The sequence below is a fragment of the Erythrolamprus reginae genome, chromosome 1 (genome assembly GCF_031021105.1).
Source record: "Erythrolamprus reginae isolate rEryReg1 chromosome 1, rEryReg1.hap1, whole genome shotgun sequence".
Taxonomy (NCBI): Eukaryota; Metazoa; Chordata; class Lepidosauria; order Squamata; family Dipsadidae; genus Erythrolamprus; species Erythrolamprus reginae.
In genome coordinates this window covers 314,289,604-314,316,209 of record NC_091950.1, presented here as the reverse complement: position 1 = coordinate 314,316,209, position 26,606 = coordinate 314,289,604, and the positions used below count along the sequence as shown (strand labels likewise).

Below are 26,606 nucleotides of genomic sequence, written 5' to 3'. Positions count from 1 at the left end.
GCTTTAGAGGGGGATTTAAGCAAGGGCACTAGTTGATATCAGTGGACTATCAGTTCATTTAAAAATATTTATTTGCATTTATTTGGATATTTGAAATAAACCTTTTCTTTTAAAAAAACAAGCATAAAGGTAAAAATAAGTTTCCTAGGATTCTTGTGTTCCGTATACTCTTTGGACAGAGAGTACCAGATTAAAAAGACCAAATTATTGCTGTTATAACCTGCAACTACCAGTCACTGCCGGTAAAAAAATGAAAGCAAACCTGTTTATCGTGTTTGTTTAATCTAATTTTGCAGAGAGCAGCTTTCATGCAAAGTGTGAACAATCTAATTCAAATGAGTCACATCCTCTTTCAGTTGTAGATTTATAAATACAACTTAATCCAATTTAATTACCAGTTGGATATTATTAATCTTGCAGCATACACCTCAATGTTTTCCTCCAAATAATTTTACACACGTTTCCTGCATACTGTAGAATATATACATTGTTACAATGTACAGAATGTGAATGGTGAATTGAAACCTTGGAAAAATCTGGCTTTTGTGTTATTCCCCTGATTGCTGATAACCCATGTTTATTGACATGTCTTCATCCATTCACTTGTTGAAGCCCTAAGACTTGTGGAGTTCAACTCCCAAAATTCTCCAGCCAGCATAGTCTGTTATCTGCACCTCTATAACCGCCTGGTTCGGTTCTGCAACCCAACAAGACAGACACAGACTTCAGAGGATAATCAGAACTGTAGAAAAAACAATTGCTGCCAACCTGCCTTCCATTGAGGACCATCTATGCTACATAAGTCAAAAAGAGGCTATGAAAATATTTACTGACCCCTCGTATCCTGGACATAAATTGTTTCAACTCCTATCTTCAAAATGACGCTAGAGAGCACTGCGCACCAAGACAACTAGACACAAGAACAGTTTTTCCCCAAATGCCATCACTCTGCTAAACAAATAATTCCCACTCCACTGTCAAACTAGTCACTAAGGCTGCACTACTATTACTACTAGTCTTTTCATTGTTCCTATCACCAATCTTCTCCCACTTATGACTGTGTGACTGTAACATGTTGCTTGTGTCCTTATTAGTTATATTAACATTGATTGTTTCCTGATTGCTTATTTGTATCCTATGACAATCATTAAGTGTTGTACCTGATGATTCTTGGCAAATGTATCTTTTCCTTTATGTGCACTGAGAGCATATGCACCAAAGACAAATTCCTTGTGTGTCCAATCACACTTGGCCAATAAAGAATTCTATTCTTTTAAAAAAAGGGTTGGAAACTTCATCATCATCTGTAATTCTGTAGCATTTGTTTTGCAGGAATGTAGGAAAGAAGGCAAATTGATTTAATAATTTAAAAAATAGATTTTTGGAGGTGTACAATAGAAATTGGATGAGTTTGAAAGGATCAATACACCTGCCTTTTATTGCTCGGAATTTTGTTTGGGAAAACTAATTTTAACCTTTTCTGATAGCAAAGGTGAGTTAAAGAAAAAGGAGGAGGAAAGGAAAATATGAGATAATTAACACTAGGCTTCTTTTCTCTTATCTTTTTTTGTTTCAAGATTGTAGAAGCCCCTGTTCAATCATGCCAATGGCATGAGCTCTTGTTTGGTTTGATTCTAGGAGATATCATGTTCTATCATACTTGCAGATAATAAAGAAAGTTTTATTGACATCCCTCCTCTTTTTATAGTTAGTTTGAGATGTTGGAAAACGGGGGCCAGTAATTTACTGTATCAGTGCTAGCATAAAATCTAGGAATGAAGTGCAAGAGTTGGTCAAATCAAAAATAAAAATAGTTCCCTTTGATCTCTGAAGGTAAACCCCAGTTGTATAATGTTAGGAATGCTTAGCCTGAAGGCTGCAGTAAGTCAGTGTTACAACCTGACCCGGCACACATAGAGATCAGTCAGATGCTCCCGAGAAGCTTGCAAACAAGCCTCTAGATCACTTTGTGGTTTTAATTTCAAAAAGTCTTTCACTACAGGGGAGCGGCCTAACCTTTATTTTAGTTGCTCCTTTCTTGTTGTTTGTCAAGCTTTCTAATAGTAGTTTTTATCCACATTAATCATTGGGGATTGCTAATTAACATATGGACATTTTTGACAGTTTTAGTCTCACCCTTTTTCTGTAATTTTTTCCCCACTACACCGCTGAAAAACTAGCTTGACATTTTCAGCTTATACTTTTATTTCCACTGCATTAAATGTTTCCATTTTCTCAATTTCCATTTTTCCAGAATCCCTTTTTAGTTTTATGATCATAAATAATTGGTCTTTCGTATCATCCTAAACATTCTAGTTACTTCCCTCTTACCTTTCCCCCCCCCCCCAACTTCTTGTAGTCTTGCACTTAATTAAATAAAATTTTAATTTCCTCTTAACATTTTTCGCCTCCAGTGACAAATATGTGGGATTCCTTTCAGATGCTCTTTAAACTGCTTTTTTAGTTCTAGGGAAAAAATGGATATGCTTTTTCCCCCCTTTAAGAAATACATGTACTTTTCTCATGTCTTATGTTTTATGTTTATAGTTCGTATCTAAAATAAATATAGATGATGGCGATCCTAATCAAGCCTATTTGTATAAAGAGAGCAATCCACTTTGGGATCATAACATCATATCAATACCTGATTCAATGCATCACTTGCAAGATCTTGTCATTCAGTTGCAATAATTTTTGGAGCCTCCCTGCAAGGGAAGACATTTTAAATAAATCCTGGAGGATTGTGGATTCTCCAAAGCACATGAGGATAGAACAAGAAGCAATGGGTGGAAAGTAATCCACCCATTGCTTCTTCTGGTAATCAAGGAGAGAAGCAACTTAGAACTATGGAGAACTTGTCTAACATTAAGAACAATTATTCAGTGGAACAGCTTGCCTCCAGAAGTTGTGAGTGCTCCAACACTGGAAGTTTTTAAGAAGAGGTTGGATAACCATTTGTCTGAAGTGGTGTAGGGTTTCCAGCCTAAGCAGAGGGTTGGACTAGGTCCAACGTCCCTTCAAACTCTTCTATTCTATTCCATTCCATTCCATTCCGTTCCATATGTTTGGCTTTAGAACAGTGCAATTCTTGGGTTTGCTGGCAGAGTCCAGCATATCTAGCTCCAACTTCAAGATACATGACTGAAGTACTCCACCTTTTCCTATTGGATCTTGCCTGTAATTTCATAAGAGTTTATGGATTGCTGTTAAGAACTGTGCAATGGTCTATATGACCATTGTGAAAAGTTTGTCAGGTTCCAGGAAGTCGTTGGAACAAAAGCTCGAACACATACGTCTGTACACAAAGCCTTTTCATTCTCCAACTCCTAGCATTCACCAACAATGAATGAAGACTTTGTCAGCAGTAATCACCTAGTTCTCCTGTCACCTATTTAAATTGTAGCACGTGCCCCACCCCTCTACTCTATCCCCTCCCAGCATCACTCAACTCAAACCACAATCGCCCAGTTTCTTGGCGCTTTGTTCATGTACCCATGATGCCCAATAGCCAAATGGGCATCGGTATCACCACCGGCGGTCTGCACTGGCGTTTCCAGGCTTTGCAAAAGTTCATCAGGGGATGAACGTTGGGAGGTTCCCCCTGCCTGAATGTCAGCAATGCGAGGCTCCCTCTGCCCGAATGGCAGCCCCAAAAGGTGGGGCTGGCAAAATACTTAAGATGCACAATCCTCCCAATGTATAAGTTGGTTCATCCTAGCATCCTGGGACCAGAAACTTTCAGTCTATTTCCTGCATGATTTATAGATAATGGATGGTTATAAAACTGACAACTCAGTAGCATGAAATGTGAAACATGTTAGGCTCTGTAAGGCTTAGCACTTCAAATAGTAGGACCTCTTATTTCAACTTGCATCTTTCCTGATACAGTGGTACCTCTACCTACAAACGCCTCTACTTAGGAACTTTTCTAGATAACAACCGGGTGTTCAAGATTTTTTTGCCCCTTTTCCATTGCCCCCACCCTCCTTGCCTTTTGTAAGCTCCTTAAGACCCACCTCTATCGTCGGGCATCTTCCCCAGGCCTATATAATTTATGTATGGTATGTTGTGTGTATGTTTTTTAAATTATGGGTTTTTAGCTCTTGGAAATATTACATTTGTATTTTACATTGTTCTTTGTTATTGCTGTGAGCCACCCTGAGTCTACGGAGAGGGGCAGCATACAAATTTAATAAATAACTAAATAAATAAATCCGAGCCTCCAAAACTAACTGGAAAAGGCAGGGAGAAGGGGCCTCTAGGAATCTCCTGGGAGGAAACAGGGCTGGAAAAAGCAGGGAGAAGCCTCTGTGGGGCCTCTCTAGGAATCTCCTGGGAGGAAACAGGGCCTTCACCCTCCCTGTGTTTTCCCCAATCACATGCATTATTTGCTTTTACATTGATTCCTATGGGAAAAATGGCTTCTTCTTACAAACTTTTCTACTTAAGAACTTGGTCACGGAATGAATTAAGTTCTTAAGTAGAGGTACCACTGTATTCTGAACTTCTTACCAGCATCACCCAACCATATTGGCTGCTTCTTCTCTTATTAAACTCCCTGGTTACTTAGATTGATGGAAAGACCTTTTGAAATTAGCTGAGCTGCCAGAAACCTGGCTATGTAGTATAGAGCAGATGATCTTCCCCTGGGTAAGTCTACAGCTATGGAATGCATTTGCAGGGAAAAACAGATGACAAAACTTGCATTGCAATGTTGCTACACAACTTCCTCCACTGCTTATGCATTCTCATGTGACGTTACAATGCAAGTATGAAAAGGCAGGGCTTGTGGCATGATGTAACAGTGCACACCCTACCCCACAGGGTTGTTGTTCACTGCTTTGTGCAACATAAAGGTGAGGGTGGGGAAAATCAAATACGGTAAATAAATTAGTGGTTAGGAACATCAGGGTCCCTAAGAAAGGCCCTTGACCTTCTCTTCCAGGATTTAAGAAAAAAAACACCCCCAAATAATACCTCTCTTATCACAAAGCCATTAATTATATTTGAATGATAGTAATCTGAAGCTATTATTTTAATTGAATTGATTTTACAGTTATGTTTTTACAATGTTTGTAAGTTGCCTTGAGCATTTACGCAAACAGGCAGGCATGTATGTCAATTAAAAAAAAGTATAATTATCTAAATACATAAGCATAACCCGTGGCATAAGCATAACACTGAATCCAAAACGTAAGAGGGCACAGGTTTAGTAAGGTCAATTGCTGCTCTGGTTAGAAGACTTGCGAAAATGCCACCATGTTCAAGAAGATCAAAGCAGGGACACCAAGAAAGCAGCAAGGGCGACACGCAAAAGAAAATACGCAAAGCAGAAAATATGCAAAGGGGAACGGTACAAATGGATAGAAGCAAAAAAAAGTCAAACCCAGGTTTATATTAAAGGGGCACACAAAGGGGTGGGCTACTGCCTGGACCGGGGGGGGGAACGCAGTGGGGTAATGAAAATGGAGCTCCACCCCAGAGCACCCAATTTGCACTGAAAGATGTTGAAAGAAAATGCCGGGCGTCCTGCATAAGCCACGCCCAGAGTGTGGTAGTAAAAAATTTGGTGGTCCTTCACTGGGCACACACCTGTACAGCCAGGATATTAATATATTAGATTCCCAATAGAAGATGATATTTGTAGCTCAAGATTGAACTGTTAGGTCCTTAGTGTCTCTGACTTTGGTAGATTTCTTGCAGATGTTTTGTTACCAAACGAGGTAACATGATGGATTTTAATCTAAAACTGTAACCTAGGTTTTTAAATATTAGATTTGTTACTATGTATTGTTCTTCACCATTGTTGTGAGCCGCCCCAAGTCTGCGGAGAGGGGCGGCATATAAATCCAATAAATCTAAATCTAATCCCACATGTTGAATTACAAACCCCATATCCTAGGCCAGGAGTCAGCAACCTGGGGCTTTAGACCTGCATGCGGGTTTAGGCCCTCTGCTGTGTCTCCCTGTCCCACCACTGGCTGGCCCCACCCCTTGCCCTCCCCTTCCTCACCTGGCCTGAGAAGGTAAGGGCAACAGCAGGAATGGAGAAGTGGCCGGAGTTGATTCTCCAAAGCTGGTTGAGGAGCAATTGCCACTCCCAGCAGAGGCTTCCCTTCCCTCCTCCCCACTCTTGCAACACCCTGACTGATTGTGGTGGGGCCAGGAGGTGTACATGTGTGGGGAGACCCTCCTCAAGTGAGCACCAAAATCCAGCAAAGGTATGCACAGAGGGTGGGCGGCCGCTCTCTTAAGGAGGGTCTTTGGAATTGGCTGCTCTCCTGCCCTAAGGATCTGGCCATCACCATGCCCTTTATAAACACACACACACAGCGCTATTCGGCCGAGCAGGGAAGGTGTAAACTCCGCCTCTGTTTAAGAACTTTTCTAGTGGCCACGCTCAGCCATGTTTTCTCTATGTTTTCGATTCTCTGGGAAACAGGTCCAAAGGGTTCTTTGAGTATTTAAGGTTGCAGACCCCTACCCTAGGCCACTGAAAGACAAAGAAAATGAATGTCTTACAGCAGAGGTCCCCAACCTTTTTAGCACCAGGGACCGGCTTTAAGTTAGACGAGTTTTCTACGGCCCGGTGGGGGGGGCTTTGGTCATATGGGGGTGGGGTTATGGAGGGGTGGAGCTTAGTGACGCAGCCCTCCACACTTCTCCACAGGGCAGGGAGAATGAGGAGGCTCCTTTGGCGGCTGGGGGCTGCCTGGCTTTGTGATTTTGACTGGGGGGGGAACTTAGGAAGGTCCTACTTCTCCCCCCCCAGCCAAAAACTCAAAGCCTATCTGCTCCAGAAACTTGGCGATCGCGCCCCACCGCCGCCGCCTCCTCCGTTTCCCCCAACGGCAAGCAATCTAAACGCGGGAAGGGCATTCCGGCGCTTCCCTTCAGCCTCAGAAGCCCCCTCGACGCTGGAGGGATGGTTATGAGGGGAGCGAGCGAGGAGAAGAAGACGTCCCACTCATCGCTCCTGAGGGAACGGGCGAGGGCGTCGGAGACCCAAAGCCCATCCTGTGTGGAGGGAGACGGAGCCAAGCGGGGCCACCCGGAGACCTTTTCCCGTCTTCTTCTCCTCGCTCGCTCCCCTCACAGCCAGCAGCCCCGCTCGCGGGGGGATGCCCGTTCGTAGCTACCATCCCTCCAGCGTCGAGGGGGCTTCCGAGGCTGAAGGGAAGAGCCGGAATGCCCTTCCCGGGTTTAGATTGCTTGCTGTTGGGGAAAACGGAGGAGGCGGCGGTTCTTTTCTCCTCGCTCCAGAAAGTAGGCGATCGCGCCCCACCGCCGCCGCCTCCTCCTCCGTTTTCCCCAACAGCAAGCAATCTAAACCCGGGAAGGGCATTCCGGCTCTTCCCTTCAGCCTCGGAAGCCCCCTCGACGCTGGAGGGATGGTTATGAGGGGAGCGAGCGAGGAGAAGAAGACGTCCCACTCATCGCTCCTGAGGGAACGGGCGAGGGCGTCGGAGACCCAAAGCCCATCCTGCGTGGAGGAAGACGGAGCCAAGCGGGGCCACCCGGAGACCTTTTCCCGTCTTCTTCTCCTCGCTCGCTCCCCTCACAGCCAGCAGCCCCGCTCGCGGGGGGATGCCCGTTCGTAGCTACCAGCCCGCCAAGCGTCGAGGGGGCTTCCGAGGCTGAAGGGAAGAGCCGGAATGCCCTTCCCGGGTTTAGATTGCTTGCTGTTGGGGAAAACGGAGGAGGCGGCGGTTCTTTTCTCCTCGCTCCAGAAAGTAGACGATCGCGCCCCACCGCCGCCGCCGCCTCCTCCGTTTCCCCCAACAGCAAGCAATCTAAACCCGGGAAGGGCATTCCGGCTCTTCCCTTCAGCCTCGGAAGCCCCCTCGACGCTTGGCGGGCTGGTAGCTACGAACGGGCATCCCCCCGCGAGCGGGGCTGCTGGCTATGAGGGGAGCGAGCGAGGAGAAGAAGACGGGAAAAGGTCTCCGGGTGGCCCCGCTTGGCTCCGTCTTCCTCCACATGGGCTTTGGGTCTCCGACGCCGCGGACCGGCTGGAAAACCCCAACGGCCCGGTCCCGGTCCGCGGACCGGCGGTTGGGGACCTCTGTCTTACAGGAATGCCAAACCTACAGTTCCACTGAAAAAAGATGAAGTACAGTATTCTTAACCAGCCTATACGTTGAGTGTTAAGTATCGTAGTCAGGGAATAGTTGCTTCCTCTTGCAATTTTTATACAATTCTGCCCACATTCCAAAGCACATTTTTTCCCTGTAACTGGGAAATTTTATCTCTGTGCTAGCTTGGTATCTCTTCCCATCCCCCAAATGTGTAGAAATATATTTAGCCTATGTTTCCTCAAATATTTAAAGATAGCTGGGTAAATCACATGCACAAAAGTTCTGCTGAGGTTCCTTCTGCAATGTTATCTTTTGTGATCTCTCATTTCTGTTTCTTGAGGTTTCAGTGCCAGCTAAATGGAAAGTTTTAAACTTTTTTTTTCATTTATTAACAATTCCTTAATTGTTCTACTTGTTCTTTTAAAATGTTGCCTTCTTAGAAATATCTTCTTGTTGTGTTTCATTGTCACATATGCAGCTGAAGTAAAGACAAAAAGGAAAATTAGACCTTGACTATGTGTCAGAATGATAAAATAAGTAGCAACTTTAAATCTCAACCAACAAATGCTCAGTCTTAGACACTAGCAAAATAAATAAATAAATCAGGACATAGAAGCTAGACAGTCACGACCTTGTAGTAGATGATCCTTACTCGGTTAAGGACCTTGGAGACTCATCTCTAATGATCTAAGTGCCAGAGCCCACTTTAACAACATTGCCAAAAAGGCATTAAGAGTGGTTAACCTAATCTTGCGTAACTTCTTCTTTGGTAATATTGTACTTTTAACTAGAGCATATAAAACATTTCCCAGACCAATTCTCGAATACAGTTCATCTGTCTGGAATCCGCACTACAAATCAGACACTAATGCAATTGGAAATGTCCAGAGATATTTCACGAGAAGGATCCTCCACTCCTCTGTTCGCAACAGACTTGCCACCAGACTTGAAATTTTGGCCATAGACAATTTAGAACTATGCCGCCTTTGATCTGATTTAAGTATAGCACATACAGTTATCTGCTACAATGTCCTGTCAATGATTACATCAGTTTCAATCGCAACAATACACAAGCACACAATAGATACAAACTTAATGTAAACTGCTCCAAACTTGATTTCAGAAAGGAGGACTTAAGCAACAATCAATGCCTGACTCTTTAATCTTTGTCTACCATTGACCTCATCCCTTTCCTAAGAGGTTTTTAAAAATAATAATAATAATAATTAATAATTTATTAGACTTGTGTGCCGCCCCTTCCCTTTAAGGGGCATGCATAAGTGCACCATCGTGCCTACCATCCCTGTTCTAATGTCCCCTTGTATTCGTAACCGATTTATAATGTATTCATAACATGTGCATTCATTTCATGCATTCACAATCATGTTTATACTTTTTCTGTAATCTTATATAACAGCTTGACAAATTAAAAAAAATGGAGATGGGGACAAAAAGGAATGCAAATTCTTTTCTTCTAGAGATGAAGGCAGTGCCCCTAGTTTCTCAAATGTGATCATGTTTCTTAGCTAGGAAACCTTTCTGGCCACCATTATCTACACATGGAGAGGGATTCCTTCCCTCTTTGTTGAAAATGCATTTAGGAGACTAAAGCATGAGTTTGCTATTTTAATTTTTAAAATATTTGTCCAAGACGTTTCTTGAAAGAGTGATTGAAGTACACATTAGAAATTTTAAAAATGGTGCTTATTACAGGGATAAATATTATACTGGTAGATATATTTGTTGCAGGATATACACATTCTACCAACTGCATGCAGGGCCTAAACCAGTGATGGGGAACCTATGGCACGGGTGCCACAGGTGGCACACAGAGCCATATCGGCTAGCTCAGCTCCAACACGCATGTGTGTGCTGGCCAACTGATTTTTGGCTCACACAGAGGTCCTGGGAGGGTGTTTCTGGCTCCCAGAGAGCCTCCAGGGGAATGGTGGAAAGGCGTTTTTTCCCTCCCCCAGCTCCAGGGAAGCCTTTGGAGCCTGGGGAGGGTGAAACATGAGCCTACTGGGTCCACCAGAAATTGGAAAACAGGCCATTTCTGGTCTCCAGAGTGGGAGGGTGGGAGAAGCTGTTTTCGCCCTCCCCAGGCATTGAATTATGAGTGTGAGCACTCGCACATGAGCAATACCACATGCACACTCTTTCGGCACTCGAGGGAAAAAAAGGTTGACCATCACTGGCCTAAACCAACTTGTGAGCAACAAAAACATTGAGGAATTCTCTCCCGTGTACCTTCTCCATTGAGTGGAATGCGCTATTCAGCATATTTCTAGTATGCTTTAGTTTTCTGTGCTGATACTCTTTGCTTATCCTCCTTGGTCTCCCTGCCACCTGCCTTTCTCTTTCACCCAGTCAGCAGTAGCAAGCTCCTGAAATCATTTGTGATCTGAATTGGCAAAGAGAAACTGAAAGGAAACGGGGTTAGATTTAAAATGGGCTGAGAAAAGGTTGCCAGTACAGGAGGTGGGGATGAGCCAGATGTTAGTAACAGAGGAAAGTCATTAGGAGCATCTGTTTTAGTGCAAGTTTTGTTCATCTTTGGTTAAAGATGGAGGGGGGAGAAATAGAACTAGGGAAGTACAAAATGGATTCATTTATTCCTCCCCCCCTCCAGATCATTCATATCCTGCTTTCTCCCCAAAGGAGTTACAAATGCATGGCAATACTGTGTATTCCCTCCGCCCCCACGAAAATGTTGATGAATCAGCCATGAGATTTCAAGAGTACATCTTAGCTTGGGAAGCAGTTGTATTTTAAAAAAAGAAATAACTGAGAATCTTTCCATGTCTTAAAAACCACAATGGAAAGGACAAACGAAACATTCGAAGCAAGCAGGGACTACCCCTGTTAAAGTTCATGCTGAGTCATCAGGAATGATACACACCAACACAAATCAGCAGAGAAAATGACCGAATGCATTTATTTGGATACAGTGTATGCACTGTATGGATTCTGTATGCTCAGGGAATTGGTATCAATAACTCTGGAACAAGCACAACTCGGAGGTCTTCCAGTCCAACCTCCTGCTTAGGCAGGAAACCCCACACTACTTTAGACAAATGATTATTCAATCTCATCTTAAAAACTGCCAATGTTGGAGCATTCGCTACTTCTGGAGGCAAGTTGTTCCACTGTCAGGAAATTTCTCCTTGGTTCTAAGTTGCTTCTCTCCTTGATAAGTTTCCAGAAATGGAATGCACATTTTCCCATATACTCACAGAAATACACTGAGGTTTAGGCAAAATAACCAGTAAAACATGCAAATTATTTAATTTTGTTAATAATTGTTTGCTTTTAATCCTGCGAATTAAAGTGCCCAACAGATAAAATGCAACTTTTAATTTTACATATATTTATTTTTTATTGATTTTAAACAATAGAAACAAAAAGAGCAGAATAGAAAGATACATTCTCAAAGAGAGGGGGGGAAAACACATTTCAATAAAACATGAAAGAAATACAACATATCATATCATCATAATAATTGCAATACTCTATGTACTGTATGTAAATGCAAATATTGTTCAAGTATGCATATATTTCTGATGCTACTATTTTCTGTATAATTTTTTAAATAAACATTTTATAAACTCTAAATTATTTTCCATTATATTTGTATAAACAAAGTCTATGTTTAAATTCAGTTACTGTGGATTTACGTGGTTGGTAAATCCACAGTAACTGAATTTAAACATGCCTGGGATAAACATATACCGGTATCCATCCTAAGATAAAATACAGGGAATAGTATAAGAGCAGACTAGATGGACCATGAGGACTTTTTCTGCTGTCAATCTTCTATGTTTCTATGTCTATAGGCAATCTATTCATCAGCGGAAGTACAGTCAGGTTTTCAATCCATTGGATAAATGGAGCCATATGTTTTTCATCCAGCAAAATCAATCTTTTAGTGAGAATAATGATAGGGAGAACCCATTTGCAGTCTATATAATACTAAAACTTCACCTCTGCTTAATACTTTGTAACCTTCAATTGGGTAAAATGATGTATCATAAAGTAACAATTTTTTGAATCAATGTACCTCAGATGGTCTAACTTACAGTATCCGTCCAAAGTCAGGGACCCATGACTTTCTTGGTATTGAAATTTGGCAAAATTGTGGCTGCTTCAGTGGCTCCAACTGCACTTCCGAGAAAGGAGGGGAGAAGAAGAGGAGGGAAGTAGGAAGAGGGAGAGAAGGAGAAAGAAGGTAGAAGGAGGAGAGGGAGATAGAGAGAAGGAGGAGAGCGGAGTGCTATGAAATGAAAGAAAAACAGACTGATAAACAGCAGTATAAATAGGTGCAAAACTATGATATTGATTTATGATATATTGGATAGAAATGTATACTTATATATGTTTTGATACGACTTGTGGCATACGTATGTATATGTACATGAAGATTGTGGAAAAAAAAACATTTTCAAAATATCCAACAATTACACTTCCCAGGAACCAATAGGTTGCATGGCACGAGGAGCCTATCCTTGCCCCTTTCCAACCGCCCGTGCCCAATTAGCTGACAGCAGGGATTAATGAGTGGATGGCCATTGGCTGCTTTGAACTGAGCCCAGAATTTGAAATGTCTTAACTGCCGTGGGCACTGAAGGAAGAATGAGGAATCAAATTCAAACACAGTGTTCCCTCGATTTTCGCGGGTTCGAACTTCGCGAAAAGTCTATACCACGGTTTCCCCAAAATATTAATTAAAAAAATACTTCGCTGTTTTCCCCCCTATACCATGGTTTTTCCCACCCGATGACGTCATATGTCATCGCCAAACGTTCGTCTGCTTTTAATAAATATTTTTTTAAATAAACTTTAATAAATAAACATGGTGAGTAATGATCTAAATGGTTGCTAAGGAAATGGAAAATTGCAATTTAGGGGTTTAAAGTGTTAAGGGAAGGCTTGTGATACTGTTCATAGCCAAAAATAGTGTACTGTATTTACTTCCGCATCTCTACTTCGCGGAAATTCAACTTTCGCGGGCGGTCTCGGAACGCATCCCCCGCGAAAAGCGAGGGAACACTGTACAGTGGAACCTCGGTTAACGAACGCCTTGGATAGCGAACATTTCGGATAACAATTAAAAATTTCGTTAAAACTTTGCACCGGATACCAAACAAAAATTCGAATACCGAACAGAAATTTTGGGTTGTTATTTGAAATGTTACACCCATTGTCCCTCACTCTCCCCCGCTCTTTTTACCTCTTGCCTCTCTGCCTTCATCTCCTCGCCAGGGGAGCAAAGCGTTGCTTTGGCTATGACGAGGCAGGCGCTGAGTTTGCTGGTCCTGGTGGCGGCTTCTCTTTGAGGACAGTGGCAGTGGCAGCTTCTCTTCGAGGACAGTGGCGGTCCCGCCACCAGTTGGTTGTGGTGGCGGCAACTGCTGAGGCAGCGCCGGGAACATCACGTCCATGCTCAGGCCCCCGCCGCCGCCACTGTCCTCGAAAAGAAGCTGCCGGAGCTGCCGCCACTGTCCTCAAAGAGAAGCTACTGCTGGGATTAGCAAACTCAGCGCCTGCCTGCCAAGGAGACAAAGGCTGAGAGACAAGAGGTAAAGAGGTAAGGAGGAGGGGGTAGTGAGGGACAATGGGTGGGGGAGGAGAGAAACAAATATTTTATCGTGGGTGGTCCTTGAATGGAACACCCACGATAAACGAGGGATCAATTTTCCCCACAAGAAATAAAGGCTGGGAAACAATTAAATCCATTTCCTTTATTTCTTATGGGGAAAATTGTTTCAGATACCGAACATTTCGACTAACGAAATGATGGTTGTTAGCCAAGGTTCCACTGTACCTCCTGGCAAACTGGGACTGGTTGGAGGATGATGGCAGTTGACAGGGAGTCTTCTTGCTCCCTGGAGAGAGGGAGACCTTGGGAACATGTTAGAACAGGGAGTAGGGATGTGAATTTCATCATAAACCATGGCTCCTTTGTTTCCCTTTCCCACAACAAAATTGCAGGCAATTCCAGGATCAGGTGAAGGAGAAGAGGAAGCTTCACTACAGTCATTTTGAGTATCATGAATTGAAGGGCAATGGTGCAAGCCTACCAATATATTACATTTGGAAAGAGGAAAGATGAGATAATGATTGAAATATCTGCTAATGACATAGGGATGGCTGGAAGGACACAAGCAGTCAACAGATGAGCCTCCTACTTCCTTTAAGTACATGGAATAAAATATAATATGGAAAGTAGTAAGTAAGAGCAGCTGGTTTGTGCCATCATCCAATCATGGGCAGTGAAACCAATATGGAATCCAAATACAGTGGTACCTCTACTTACGAACTTAATTCGTTCCGTGACCAGATTCTTAAGTACAAAAGTTTGTAAGAAGAAGCAATTTTTCTCATAGGAATTAATGTAAAAGCAAATAATGCGTGCAATTGGGGAAACTACAGGGAGGGTAGAGGCCCTGTTTCCTCCCAGGAGATTCTTAGAAAGGCCCTACGGAGGCTTCTCCCTGCCTTTTCCGGTTACAGGCTCGGAGGCTCGGGTTTGTAAGTGAAAAATGGTTCTTGAGAAGAGGCAAAAAAATCTTGAACACCAGGTTCTTATCTAGAAAAGTTTGTAAGTAGAGGTTTGTAGGTAGAGGTACCGTTTGTAGGTAGAGGTACCACTGTAAAATAAAAGTAGAAACTTTCTTGATTGCATTATTATAAAAAAATATCCTATGGAAGCCAAACATATTAGGCAGCTTAAACAATACAGCTGGATCATGTCTAGAATAACTTTTCTGGTTTCATATTGGAAACCTTAGTGAGTGTTGTTAAAAGCTCATAGTTCTTTGATATTGGATGACTTACATTATAAAGTTCAGTGAAAGTATCTTTAGTGTCTCAGCTTCATTTTGATTAACTTTGATCGTAGCTTGAGATATATAGCCTCTTTGTCCTTATGAAAATGTATAATTATCACTGTATAATTTTATCATACATTGTTTTGTTTTAAGACAAATAATGAACCTAGAAGTGCCTTGTTTTAAAGGAATGATTATAAATAACATTGCTTAATAAATTCATTTAAAAGAGATTTGTGTGTCATTGAAATACTCTCTTTTATTGTTGTGCACTTCATTAATACTCCTTTATATTCTATCTGTATCCTATGAGCATCAATTCCTAATATTTCTTAAATCATATTTATGCATGTGCTGCTTTTGTTTTAAATATTTATGCATGTGCTGCTTTTGGTGTAAAATGGGTTTTCAGCATTCACTATAATTGACAGCAAGTATTTAAAATGTTCACTCTTATGCTGACCTCAGTTCTGAGCAAGTTTTACACGAATGTTGCTGAAATATGTTGTTACATCCAAATTCATAACTGCATTAAGATTTATAATAGAATTTTTAAATATGGCAAAATATTTCAGCATTCATTTCACTTTTTCTTTTTGAAAAGGAAATGTTTTGAAAGGTTTAAAGAATACTGGCTTATAGAAATGTGTATTAATCATGAGATATGGCCCATTATTCAATTGGTAGAATGTTATTTTCCATTGGTTATCACAGGAAACTCTCTTTTAACGGAGTTGAGTAAAATTTACAGGTACAATAGATTATTTCCTTGAGAACACTTATCTAGCATGACGTCCTATGGAAAATGCTCCCCCAGGAGATTCATACTGCCCCCCCCCCACGCCTTGCCTTCTGCAAGAGTCTTAAGTCTTAAGACCCATTGATGCTGCCAGGCTTGGGGCCATTAGATTCTTGCCCCCTGGCTGATGAATGTGTTGAGAGAAAGTTGATCGAATGGGAATGACTGTTTTTTATGGCTTTTGAGTTTTTTAGACTTTATATTTAATTAATTGGATTTACGATGTTATACATTGTTTTATTATTATATTTTGTAAGCCGCGCCCCCCGAGTCCTCAGAGAGGGGCAGCATAAAAGTCAAAATAAGTAAGTAAGTAAGTAAGTAAGTAAGTAAGTAAGTAAGTAAGTAAGGAAGGAAGGAAGGAAGGAAGGGAAAAAAAACACGATCAAAGTTTGGAACGGCTAAATCAGCTCTACGGAGTTCTCTTTGATGCAAGAATAATTTCACTAGAAACAACTGCAGCACTAGAGTGAAATAGCTCCTCTAAAGGGTGGTTAATGAGATCCATGAAACAATTAAGAAAATGTCAATAATCGTAATTTTAAAAACCACCCTCATTTGGTGGTACTGGAGCAATCCAGATTATCAGGAAGAGAATTCATCATGAAGCCCTTTGCAATTGTCAAAGAAGTTATAGGTATTAATTTGTGCTCCTTTGAAGAATTTCCTCACAAAAAACCCAGTTTATTCCTACTGTTGATCTTGTCCTAAATCTTCCGTGTGCTCAAAGGTGAAGACTAAGTTCCTCTTAGCCAGTCACCTGTGCATGTTAGAATATGACCCAGAATTGTTCATTGTAAATAAATGTAGACACATTGCAATGGAAAGGATTTGAAAATACTTGGTTTTATATCCATGTGGAAACATTACATGGAGATTATTTAGCTATGCAACCTCAGAGCCAAATGAGGTAAAGAGCCAGGAATCTTATGGGGCCATCAAAGGAAAGCTACAAATGCCACATATTTCCAATTGCAGTTAAATTCATAAGCATGAAATGTTGCGTTCCGGTGATCCTTCTCTGTTACTGTGCTTCAAAGAGCTTTTGAGGGCTTCTCACTTGATATTTCAGTCTTTGCCTCTTCATTTTAAATGAGAATTCCTCATCTACTGTGGCTTCCCCTTGAAGCACAATCATGCCAAAAGAAAAAGAGAGGGAAGAATCAGATTATCTTCATTCTGCTTTTTAGCTAAAGGTTATCTTTTTGCAGTTAAAAATGTTTACATTTTATGTTAGTTAGTTGTTGTTTTTTCAAATAATCTTTTCGAAAGATTGTCTTTTTAAGACATTAGCTGACTAAAATAATTACCGAGAGAACTAAATAGGTTATCAGCATTCTTTTTTTTTTTTTGAGTACTGTATTTGATTAGCATATATTTTGATCTTCCTTGCAGATATTGCCGTGGTGGAAATGAGTGATGCTTTCCGTCAGCCCTCCCTCTTCTATCATCTGGGAGTTCGAGAGAGCTTCAGCATGGCCAACAACATTATTCTCTACTGTGATACAAACACAGATTCTCTGCAGTCACTGAAGGTATGGTTGCCTGTCTAAAATTAAGGCAGAGCTTAGGTAAAAACAAGGTAGACCTGGAGAAAGATGCAAAGAAATGTAACATTGAGTTGTGTTGAATTGTTGGTGCCTATGCAATTCTCAGTTTTCGTTGCTGCTATGATAGCTTAGAACAGTGATGGAAAACTTTTGTTGTTGTTGTTCCATTGCATAAAGGACACACGTGTGCATGCCAACACCCATTATTTATTTATTTATTTATTTATTTATTCATTCATTCATTTATTTATTCACTCACTCACTCACTTACTCACTCACTCATTCACTCACTCACTCACTCACTCACGCATTCATTCAATTTTTATGCCACCCTTCTCCTTAGACTCAGGGCGGCTTACAACATGTTAGCAACAGCACTTTTTAACAGAGCCAGCCTATTGCACCCACAATCCGGGTCCTCATTTTACCCACCTCGGAAGGATGGAAGGCTGAGTCAACCTTGAGCCCGTGATGAGATTTGAACCGCTGGTCCGCAGATCTAGCAGTCAGCCTTAGTGGCCTGCAGTACTGCTCTCTACCCACTGCGCCACCCTGGTTCATAATTTCAATGCCCTCTTCCTCTGCATGCACACAAACCCCTCCATACTACCTCTTGTGCATGCGCGCAGGGCCCACTGAAGCCTCTGGACTTCCGGTAAGCCTATTGGGCCATTTTCCCCCTTCCCCATGTTTCAGGAAAGCCTCCGGAGCATGTGGGTGGTGAAAAATGGACCCAGTGGGCCTACCAGAAGTTCAGAAACGAACTTCTGGCAACGGCCCAATTGGAAATTCCAGCAACAGTTTCTGAACTTTCGGTAGGCCTGTTGGGTCCATTTTTCGCCATCCACAGCCTCCGGAGGTTTTTCTGAAGCCTGGAGAAGGTGGAAACAAACTCCCCCCACCCTCTGGGCATGTGCACTGGAGCTGATACAGGGCAACACCTCGTGTGCCCTTGGATATGGCTCTGCATGCCACCTGGCATCACAGGCCTAGAAGCTTGGAAAAAGCTTGTGTGCTGTGCAGATACATCCTATCTGAAAAGTCCCGTATTGGAACAAGATTGATACAGGAAGTTAGGTTAGAAGTAAAACTATTGCAGAAGCTCCTTGTGTGTGTGTAAGCCTGTGATTCTTGGAACTTCTGTGGTTCTGTTTCCCTCCCCCCTATGAATTTGAAGAAAGTTCTTTCAGTCTAAACCAGATGTGGATTATAAAAAGTAATTACTTTATCAAGCAAGGGGTGGATATACTTTCAAAACAGACCTTTTTTTTAAAAAAAAAAAGCCTTGACCTTTTCCAGTAATGTTTTGTTTTTTAAGAAGCTGCTTTTAAATGGTATGCTTACTGTGGTTAATCCTGTAAGTGGCTTATTGCTAAATTATTTTAATATGAAAACTGTAAGAGGTAAATACTAAGTATGTTTCACAGCACATGTTTCTGGATTCTAGAATTATCACATTTCCTGGATCATGTACTCGTACAGTGAGTTTGCATACCATAGTAAGTAAGTAAGTAAGTAAGTAAGTAAGTAAGTAAGTAAGTAAGTAAGTAAGTAAGTAAGTAAATAAGTAAATAAATACATAAATAAATACATAAATAAATACATAAATAAATAAATAAATAAATAAGTCTAAACGTATCAAGCCTCACAATTTTTGCCAGTGCCATCCATGTGTTTTATAGCTGCCCTATTAATATTACTTGTGTATAAATAGTGACTGATTCCTTGTTGCTCCTTGGAATCTAATATTATACAAAAGTCTATATCAAAACAGTTCAATAATTAGGCACATAAAGAAGAATAAATCCTTAAAACAAATTTTGGAATGCACTTAATATTGCTGGAAAGAACCTAGAATATTATACTTACACAAACATAGCTTCCATTTACAATATTCATGACAGCTGCCTATTTAGCAATTTGGGAAATTCTAAGGAATGTATACTTCCTTTTCAGGTAGATCATGTCATCATCACACTGATCTGATAGTTAAAAATATTTTTATATGATTAGGTTCTCTGTATCTTCTGAGAATGTTTCTAGCAATTAACTTTATTTTCTTGCACCCCATAACCTCTGTTTGCATATGCACATTCATATCTCTGGAGCTCAGACAGATCTAGACTTGCACAAGACAATTACAATTCATAGGTTGATTTTATTATATTAGTTTTACTTTTTCGGTATTATTGTATGCTAGTCTCATATTCTTAATGTTATTCTTATATTACTTATTTTTGTATCTAAATTGTTTGTATATTGCCTATCTCACTACGAATTCCTAAGAGTTTGAAACATAAAAATGCAAGTCACATACATTTAAACTGCAATCAGATTGATCAGATAAGACTGAAATAGCCCAGAATGTGTAAATCTATAGTCTTGGGTTGTGGAAGGATACTATCATGAGGCATGAAATGTGAAGATAAATGAACATGTTTTCAGCTGGTTTGTCAGTTGTAATAAGGTTGACACAAGCTTTAGCTCTAGAGGGAGGATATTTCACAGAGTAAGAATCACCACAAAAAAGACTTTTTTGTTGTTTGATACCAGATGAATGTATAAAGGATATGAGAAAATGAAGATGATCTATACCAGTGTTTTTCAACCAGTGTGCAGCGGCACACTAGTGTACCGTGAGACATGGTCAGGTGTGCCGTGGGGAAATTAAACATGGGTCCCCAAATTACGGCCTGTGTGCGGGATACGGCCCACAGAGGCCATTTATCCAGCCCACCGCTAGCTGCCTCCATTCGAACATAAACATTCCCCTCACAATCCCTCCAGCTATCTGCGACAGGAAGAGTGGAGGCACAGGGAACACTCAATGACCAATCATCTTCTAGGATTCATCCCGACCACAAGCAATGAACCAATAGCAGGCCGCCTCTCATCCACACCCAGGAAGGTCCCCGCTCGGGCTGCTGCGCACTTTTCACTGTGTGGCCGTGGTTAGTAGTTGAAGCTGCTACTCCTCCCCATGGTCCCGATTTCTAATCCTGGTCAGGACTGGAGGCAAATGTTGCCACCACTAGTGTTAGAGTGTCATTTGGGTTGGTGGTGTGCCCCAGGATTTTGTAAATTTAAAAAATGTTCCAGGACTCAAAAAAGTTTGAAAATCACTGATCTATACTAATGGTTGCATCAGTTGGATTAACCTACATGAGAGATAGTATATGGTAAAACAGTTATTTGTGTCTTGGCCATCAGAAATTCTGACTATAGAAGGCAGTAAAAAACATACTAGTCTTCTGCTAGGTCAATACTTGTCAAAATGTTACCATCTCTATTAAGAGATAGAGACATTCTGTAGAATGCATGCCTCGTTCATTTAAAAGCCTTCAGATAGACAGTTGCACATTATTGCTCCACTTGAAACTAAATTTCTCCCTGACAAAATTCTCCTTTTTGTATAACAGTAGCAACAAATATAAATCTTTCAAAAGTGTTGTAATCTGTAGCCCAGATCTGTTGACTGCAAGGAAAATCAGGAGATCCAGACAGTTTAAATGATATACAGATTTATTATATGCGTGAGCTCTCTACAAGAATCTGAACTACTAACAGCCCAGGGAAATTAGCGGGAGATAAGAGTAGAAGGAATTCTGGGTGGGCTGGACTTAGATCTCTTGTGGGCATGAGGACTTGATCATCTCCTACATGATCTTCCTATGTACATGTAGAACGTAAGCCAGATGGGATGGTAATATTAACCTTTTCTTTTCATGTACAAACATGTGCTTTTATTTAGTTTTACTCCTCAAACTCCTCAGAGGTATTTTAGCTGGGGCGCATGTAGCTTCATACTGAAGATTTCAAAAAGGAAATGATTTACATTCAGAAACATTGTAATACATATGAGACTGCGTCATCATGTTGCTGTCAGTTCTAGCCAATTTTGATGCTGTTATAAATAACAGTTGATGAATATGAGGTTTCCGATAACAGATAGAACTATTTTTAGCAAAGGCACAAAACAACATTATTCCACTGAACAGTTACCTAGAGTGAGAGCTTGCATTCCTGTAGGATAAGGATTTAGGTCCCTTTTTTCTTTTTTGATCGGACTTCTTTTTTCCTGATGTCATAAACAATTAAAATGTGCAAAAGAAACAAGTCTGGAATATTATTATTATTTATTAGACTTGTATGCTGCCCTTTTGCAAAGATTCGGGGTGGCTCACAGAATACAGTACAAAAAAACAATATGTATACAAATCTAATTAGTTAAAACTATAAACTAAGATCACATTACATTAAAAAGCAGTTAATTAACTCTGTCACATCCACACAAAACATTTAATGGTCAGAGAATAAATATACAAAAATGTTGCTGTGTCAGTGCTGGCATGCTATTAATTCAGCTTTAAAACAGGGTAAATACTCAGAATAAATGTGAAAGCAGATTGATTGATTAATTTAAAATGTTGCTCTGTAAATAGTAATAATTTTTCCGCTGTCTCACTAATTACTTTTTTTGCCCTTCTTCATTTTTCATTGATACACTTGAACTGAACAAATGAAGTATTTCTTATTCAATTCACCTATGCTCATTCCAAGATAAGTTTCATTTGCTTAATTTCTAGGGCCAAAACCTTTTGATTTAACAACATGAGGAATTTTAGTGATACTTAAAGCCCTTTCATTCAACAACTACTATAATGTTAATATGATCCACAATTTATTTTTATGCCAAGCAACAGAGTTTTGTGAAGAAAATCTAAAATTCCCAGAGAAAAAAAAATTAACTGTATTTTTTGTTAAGTATACAGTAAGTAGATGCATACATTGTTCATGGGTAGTTATCTCATCTGTTTTTCCCCCTTTTACAGGAAATTATCTGCCAGAAGAATAATGTAAGTATATTTTTAAAAACAAAAGTGAAATTTCAGCTTCTGCTATATATGTTTCTGAATTGTGCAAAGTTCCTTATTAATTGTAAAGTCTAAAGATGTAATTGTAATTCTAGTGATTTTTCCATTAAATTATATATGGTAACTATCAAGTGATTCAGTTCAATTCCTAGCAAAACCTTTTTGAAACTGTAATAAATGTGATGCTTGGTATTGTATTAACCAGTTTTTGTGCCTTTAAAATTTGCCGATTTCTTCAAATGAACAGTCTTTCTTGTGTTATTATTTTCATATTCTCTTTACTCATTCTATTCTTACAGCTTCACACCGAGTTTCTTTTAACCTGGCTTTCTTTTTATGCTTCTGCATTTGCAAGCTGTGTTCAGATGGATGCATTTCCTGTCTCTACAATTGTCAGTGGTTGATAGACTCTGCATGTCACGTAGACTTCCCAGCACTCACAACTCATGCAGGCTTTTGTATACAAAAGAAAAACTGTATTGGTTAGGCCAGAAGTATGTATGTAGGCCAGAAGTATGTATGTCGCTGTGTAAAAGCTTTCAGTTTGGTATAGTAAAAAGAAATAGATATGGGTGGAGGAAACTATACCATGTAAAACAGGGTATCAAACTGAAGGGCTGAGGATTGAATTCATCCCATGGGGTGCTTAGATCTGGCCTGTAGGGCAGAACAGCAAAGGACTGGTCTGTGGTGCCTCTGCCAGCAAAAACATAGCTTGGGCTGCACTCCCGATTCCATTTTTGCTGGCAGAGGGTTGCAGGAGGCCTTCACAGTCAAAATGGAGCGCGGGAGCCCATTTTCACCGGCAGAGTGCTCGGGCCATGACAGGCGCCCCTGACACAAGTGACATCGAGCTGGCCACGCCCACCCTTGTCATGCCCACTCTGGCTCCCCGAGGTTAAACACAGCCCCGATGCAACCCTCCATGAAATTGAATTTGACATCCTTTGTGCACGGCCCTCGGAGCAAATCTCCCCGACTCTTCCATTGAATGGCGTTGAAACCCCACAATCAATTACCCAAAATCCTTTGCTTTTATACTGCCTGGAAGTGACGTCACACCCCAAAGAGGCTAGGGCTGCAAGCTAATACCTTTTACTATGCAACTCCTCTTGCTTTCTCAGCAATCTCCTATAGCGAGGATCTATCCACTCTAATGTCTTCCTCATCCTCTGACTGGGACCATTCTTCCATTGTCAGATCAGCCCCCTCTAGTGGTTCCTTGGCTTCACTCAAGTCACTTTCTCCCTCACTCTCACTCTCTGCATCAGCTGGCAACCCCCCTGGCCCAGGGTATCCAGAGGGGTCTGGCTCATCCTCCTCAGAAACTGACATGACCAGAGGTGGACCAGGAGCACTCACAACACCCCTGATCTAAACAAGTGGCTTTTTCTATGTCTGAAGGAGGCGGATTCCATTAGTCCGCATTTTGTTTAAAGAAAAAAAAACATTCCTGTCTATCTTCTTAAACTTTGATTCTTTTCATCAACAGTAGTCTTCCTTCTGTTTTGAATCTTCTACTGATCAAAAATAATTGAGTGACTTGAGGGAGCCATCCTTTAACAATTGTTTGATTTTATTGTGCTAAACTAGTAAAAGGTGTTTATGTGTGTGTGTGACAGAGACAGACAGACAGACAAAGGCAGAGCGAGGGAGGAAGGGAGAGAGAGGAGGGAGAGAAAGAAAGAGAGAGGGGGAGAATGCAGAAGCTTGTCTGTAAATGGGATAGGGCTTGTAGCGCAAGTATAATGTGATCTTAGTATCTGGGCCGCTATATTTTGTATTAAATGCATTTCTGGGTGGTCCTCAGAGGTATTTCCATGTAGAGAGGAATTATACAGCTCTCTAAAACTTGAAGGATGTGCCTTAAAGGAATAAGACTTCACTTTATTATCTTAGTAGTTTGCTGCGTTTATTCTTCTCCAATGTGAAACAAACCAGAAACATTGGTTGATTTCAAAGCATAGAAGAGTTTGTTATTACTGCCTTTAATATAGGAATCTAGTGAACTAACAGTCCAAACTAAATTGGCACTAGCAGAATTCATGGGTGGTTGGACTTAGGTCTCCCAAGTTGTGACACTTTTAACCTTGACCTCTAACTCAGCCTCTTCGTTTCCTATACCCAGGAGACTAATGATGTTCTTCTGAGATGAAGTCTGCCAAGAGACATGACAAATATGAGAAAGTGTCAATATTTAATATGACTTCCATTTTTAATAGGAAAAAAAGGATACAGATGACACATGCTACAAAGTGTAGGGTGAATTTTGGCTAATGTGTGATAAATTTGATCCATCTAAAATCATATGGTGATAGATACTGAAAAAAAAGTTACCATTTCTTCTCTTGCAGAGAACTTGCAAAGCAAATTCATTTTCCAGAATTATTCCTAGAATTGTTGTGTACTTTCTGTGCCTACATCACATTTATTGTAGTCTTTATTGCAGAAGAACAATGTTACCCTGTTGAGTTTTAAGGTGCAACTATAAAAACTTAGATTTTTGAGAGAGTGGGAACTGAAAGCCCACATTGGTTGTATTTGGGTGTTTATTGTTCTTCAGTATCCATGGTTCTTTTTTTGGGGGGGGGGTAGTTTGACTTTTATTTAGATGGTTGTTCTTTTATGATATTTTTTCCTATTTCAATTTTCTTGGTAAGGGGAAGAGAATGTAGGCCACCCACAGTCTCTCTGGATAGGAACAGCGCCTAAACTAATAACGAAATGATTTAGCTCAAACATCTTTTGTTGCTAAGCACTTCTTACCAACACTTGTCTTTATCCCTGGCTGTTTTATGAACTAGGAAGGATATACAGCTGTGCCTTGGGCAGAAAAGATAAGAATCTGCACAAAACTATAACTTGAAGGCAGCACAAAAGCCAAGCTGATCATGCAGAGAATTCAAAGGTTCCTGGGGTGGCAGAGTGAGGAGAATACTAGTTAATTTGCAAGAACAAATAACACCTTTGAAAACATGAGCTGAAACCCCAAAATAATACTTCTCCCCATTCTCTCAGTACAAAAATGATGAAATCAGACTCTGATTAAATGCCCTGCATCTCTGGTGTTTCATAACTATAGCAGAATAGTGTGATCAGGAGAACCATTTATCCTACGTTATATTTGGTCAAATAAGAAAAACCCACGTAGTACCTTTCTCCGTACTGAAGGAGCGGGTCCAGCAGTCACATGGGTTGCTCATGTCCAATCCGGTGGAACTGAGCCTAGTATTAAAAAAGCTTGCCGGATCCGCCCCTTCCCCAGAATTCGCTCAGTTCGCATATCCTGCGGTTGTATTGTGATAGCTCGTTCAACATTCTAACACCTTCCCTTCGATCCTTTTTCTTCAAAAGTAGTAAGATTTGTTTTACCATTATTATTTACTTGCACTAATAGCGCCAGCCGTTTGCGGCTCGGCTTTTTTCCTTTGGAGAAGTTGCGGTTTCGTTTTCCCCCGGCGGTTTTGCCGGATACGATCCCCGCGGCCGCTTGTGGATTCTTCTAATCCTTTGGCCTGGAGGTCCTGGTGCAAGTATTAATCTATTGATTTATTGATTATTTATTGTATACAAAATATTTAAGGGCTTAAGAAATACCTCCTGCGGAGTGAGACGCCTTCTAGTCTCCTGGACTTAGTCGATCGCTTCCCCTTTAAGAAATATTACGGAGCGATTTTTTCGGCGCGAAGGCCTTCGCGCCCTTTTTAAATCTAGGCCTCTCGTGTTGGCCTCCTGCCAGCCGCGTAGGCCTCAGTCCACCGCGTGGATCCCGGAGCGGGCCTTGGGGGTCCCAGGCTAAATTCTCCACCGGCTAAGCCTCCAACCAGAGTGCCTTGGTTTACTTAATTATAAAGTTTAGGGAGGCTGGCCCCGCTGGATTTGGGGGCACGAACTCTGGGTTTGCCCAGATTGTCCTCAAGTTTCAGCAGCTTCGAGGCCTCGAAGCAGGATCCATTCCTCTTGGGAAGTCCTTGAAATTCTTCTCCTTATTATTCAGTTATTGGCTCAGCCTTGTCTTCTGTTAATTGTCAGACTATGGCTACCTTTCCCAAGAGAGGCACAACTAAAGGTCCCAGAGAGGCCAGGCCTACAGGCGATGAGATTACTAGTATCCCCCAGGCCTCTTCCTCCTCTTCTCCAGGGGCCCGCCCCTCGACCAAGGTCACCAGGGCCGAGAAGAGAAGGGACCTAGCCCTACAAAAAATTCATGACAAATCAGCAAAACGTTTGAAAGTGCAGGCCCAAGTAATCAGTAGTCAAGACCCCCCAGAGGCTTCTAGTCTACCTCCTTCTGGGGTCCCTGACCCCAACCTAACCTATGGGGCATAGGTCCAGAGGAACCAGATATTATTGAAGATTCCCCCCAGCCAGGATCCTCCCAGGCCTTTAGGGATTCTTCTGCCATTTCTGCTGATATTTCCAGTTTACCTCCTGAGTTCCAATCTATTTTTGCTGTGTTGTCCAAAGCCATTGAT

General features: G+C 41.2%; 1 protein-coding gene across 2 annotated transcripts in view; it reads left to right on the top strand.

Annotated features, from left to right (window-relative positions):
- The window catches only part of MAP3K5 (mitogen-activated protein kinase kinase kinase 5), a 142,745-nt gene that overhangs the window by 25,263 nt on the left and 90,876 nt on the right, over positions 1–26,606 (top strand). Inside the window, exons 1-3 of one of the 2 annotated variants that reach the window (XM_070733591.1) lie at positions 14,254–14,306; positions 17,103–17,242; positions 22,090–22,113. In XM_070733591.1, coding sequence (XP_070589692.1) covers positions 14,297–14,306; positions 17,103–17,242; positions 22,090–22,113 — 174 coding nt within the window. In that variant the 5' untranslated portion in view covers positions 14,254–14,296. Of the gene's footprint in view, positions 1–14,253; positions 14,307–17,102; positions 17,243–22,089; positions 22,114–26,606 lie in introns of those variants that run through there. The other variant, XM_070733590.1, reaches the window with a different exon arrangement.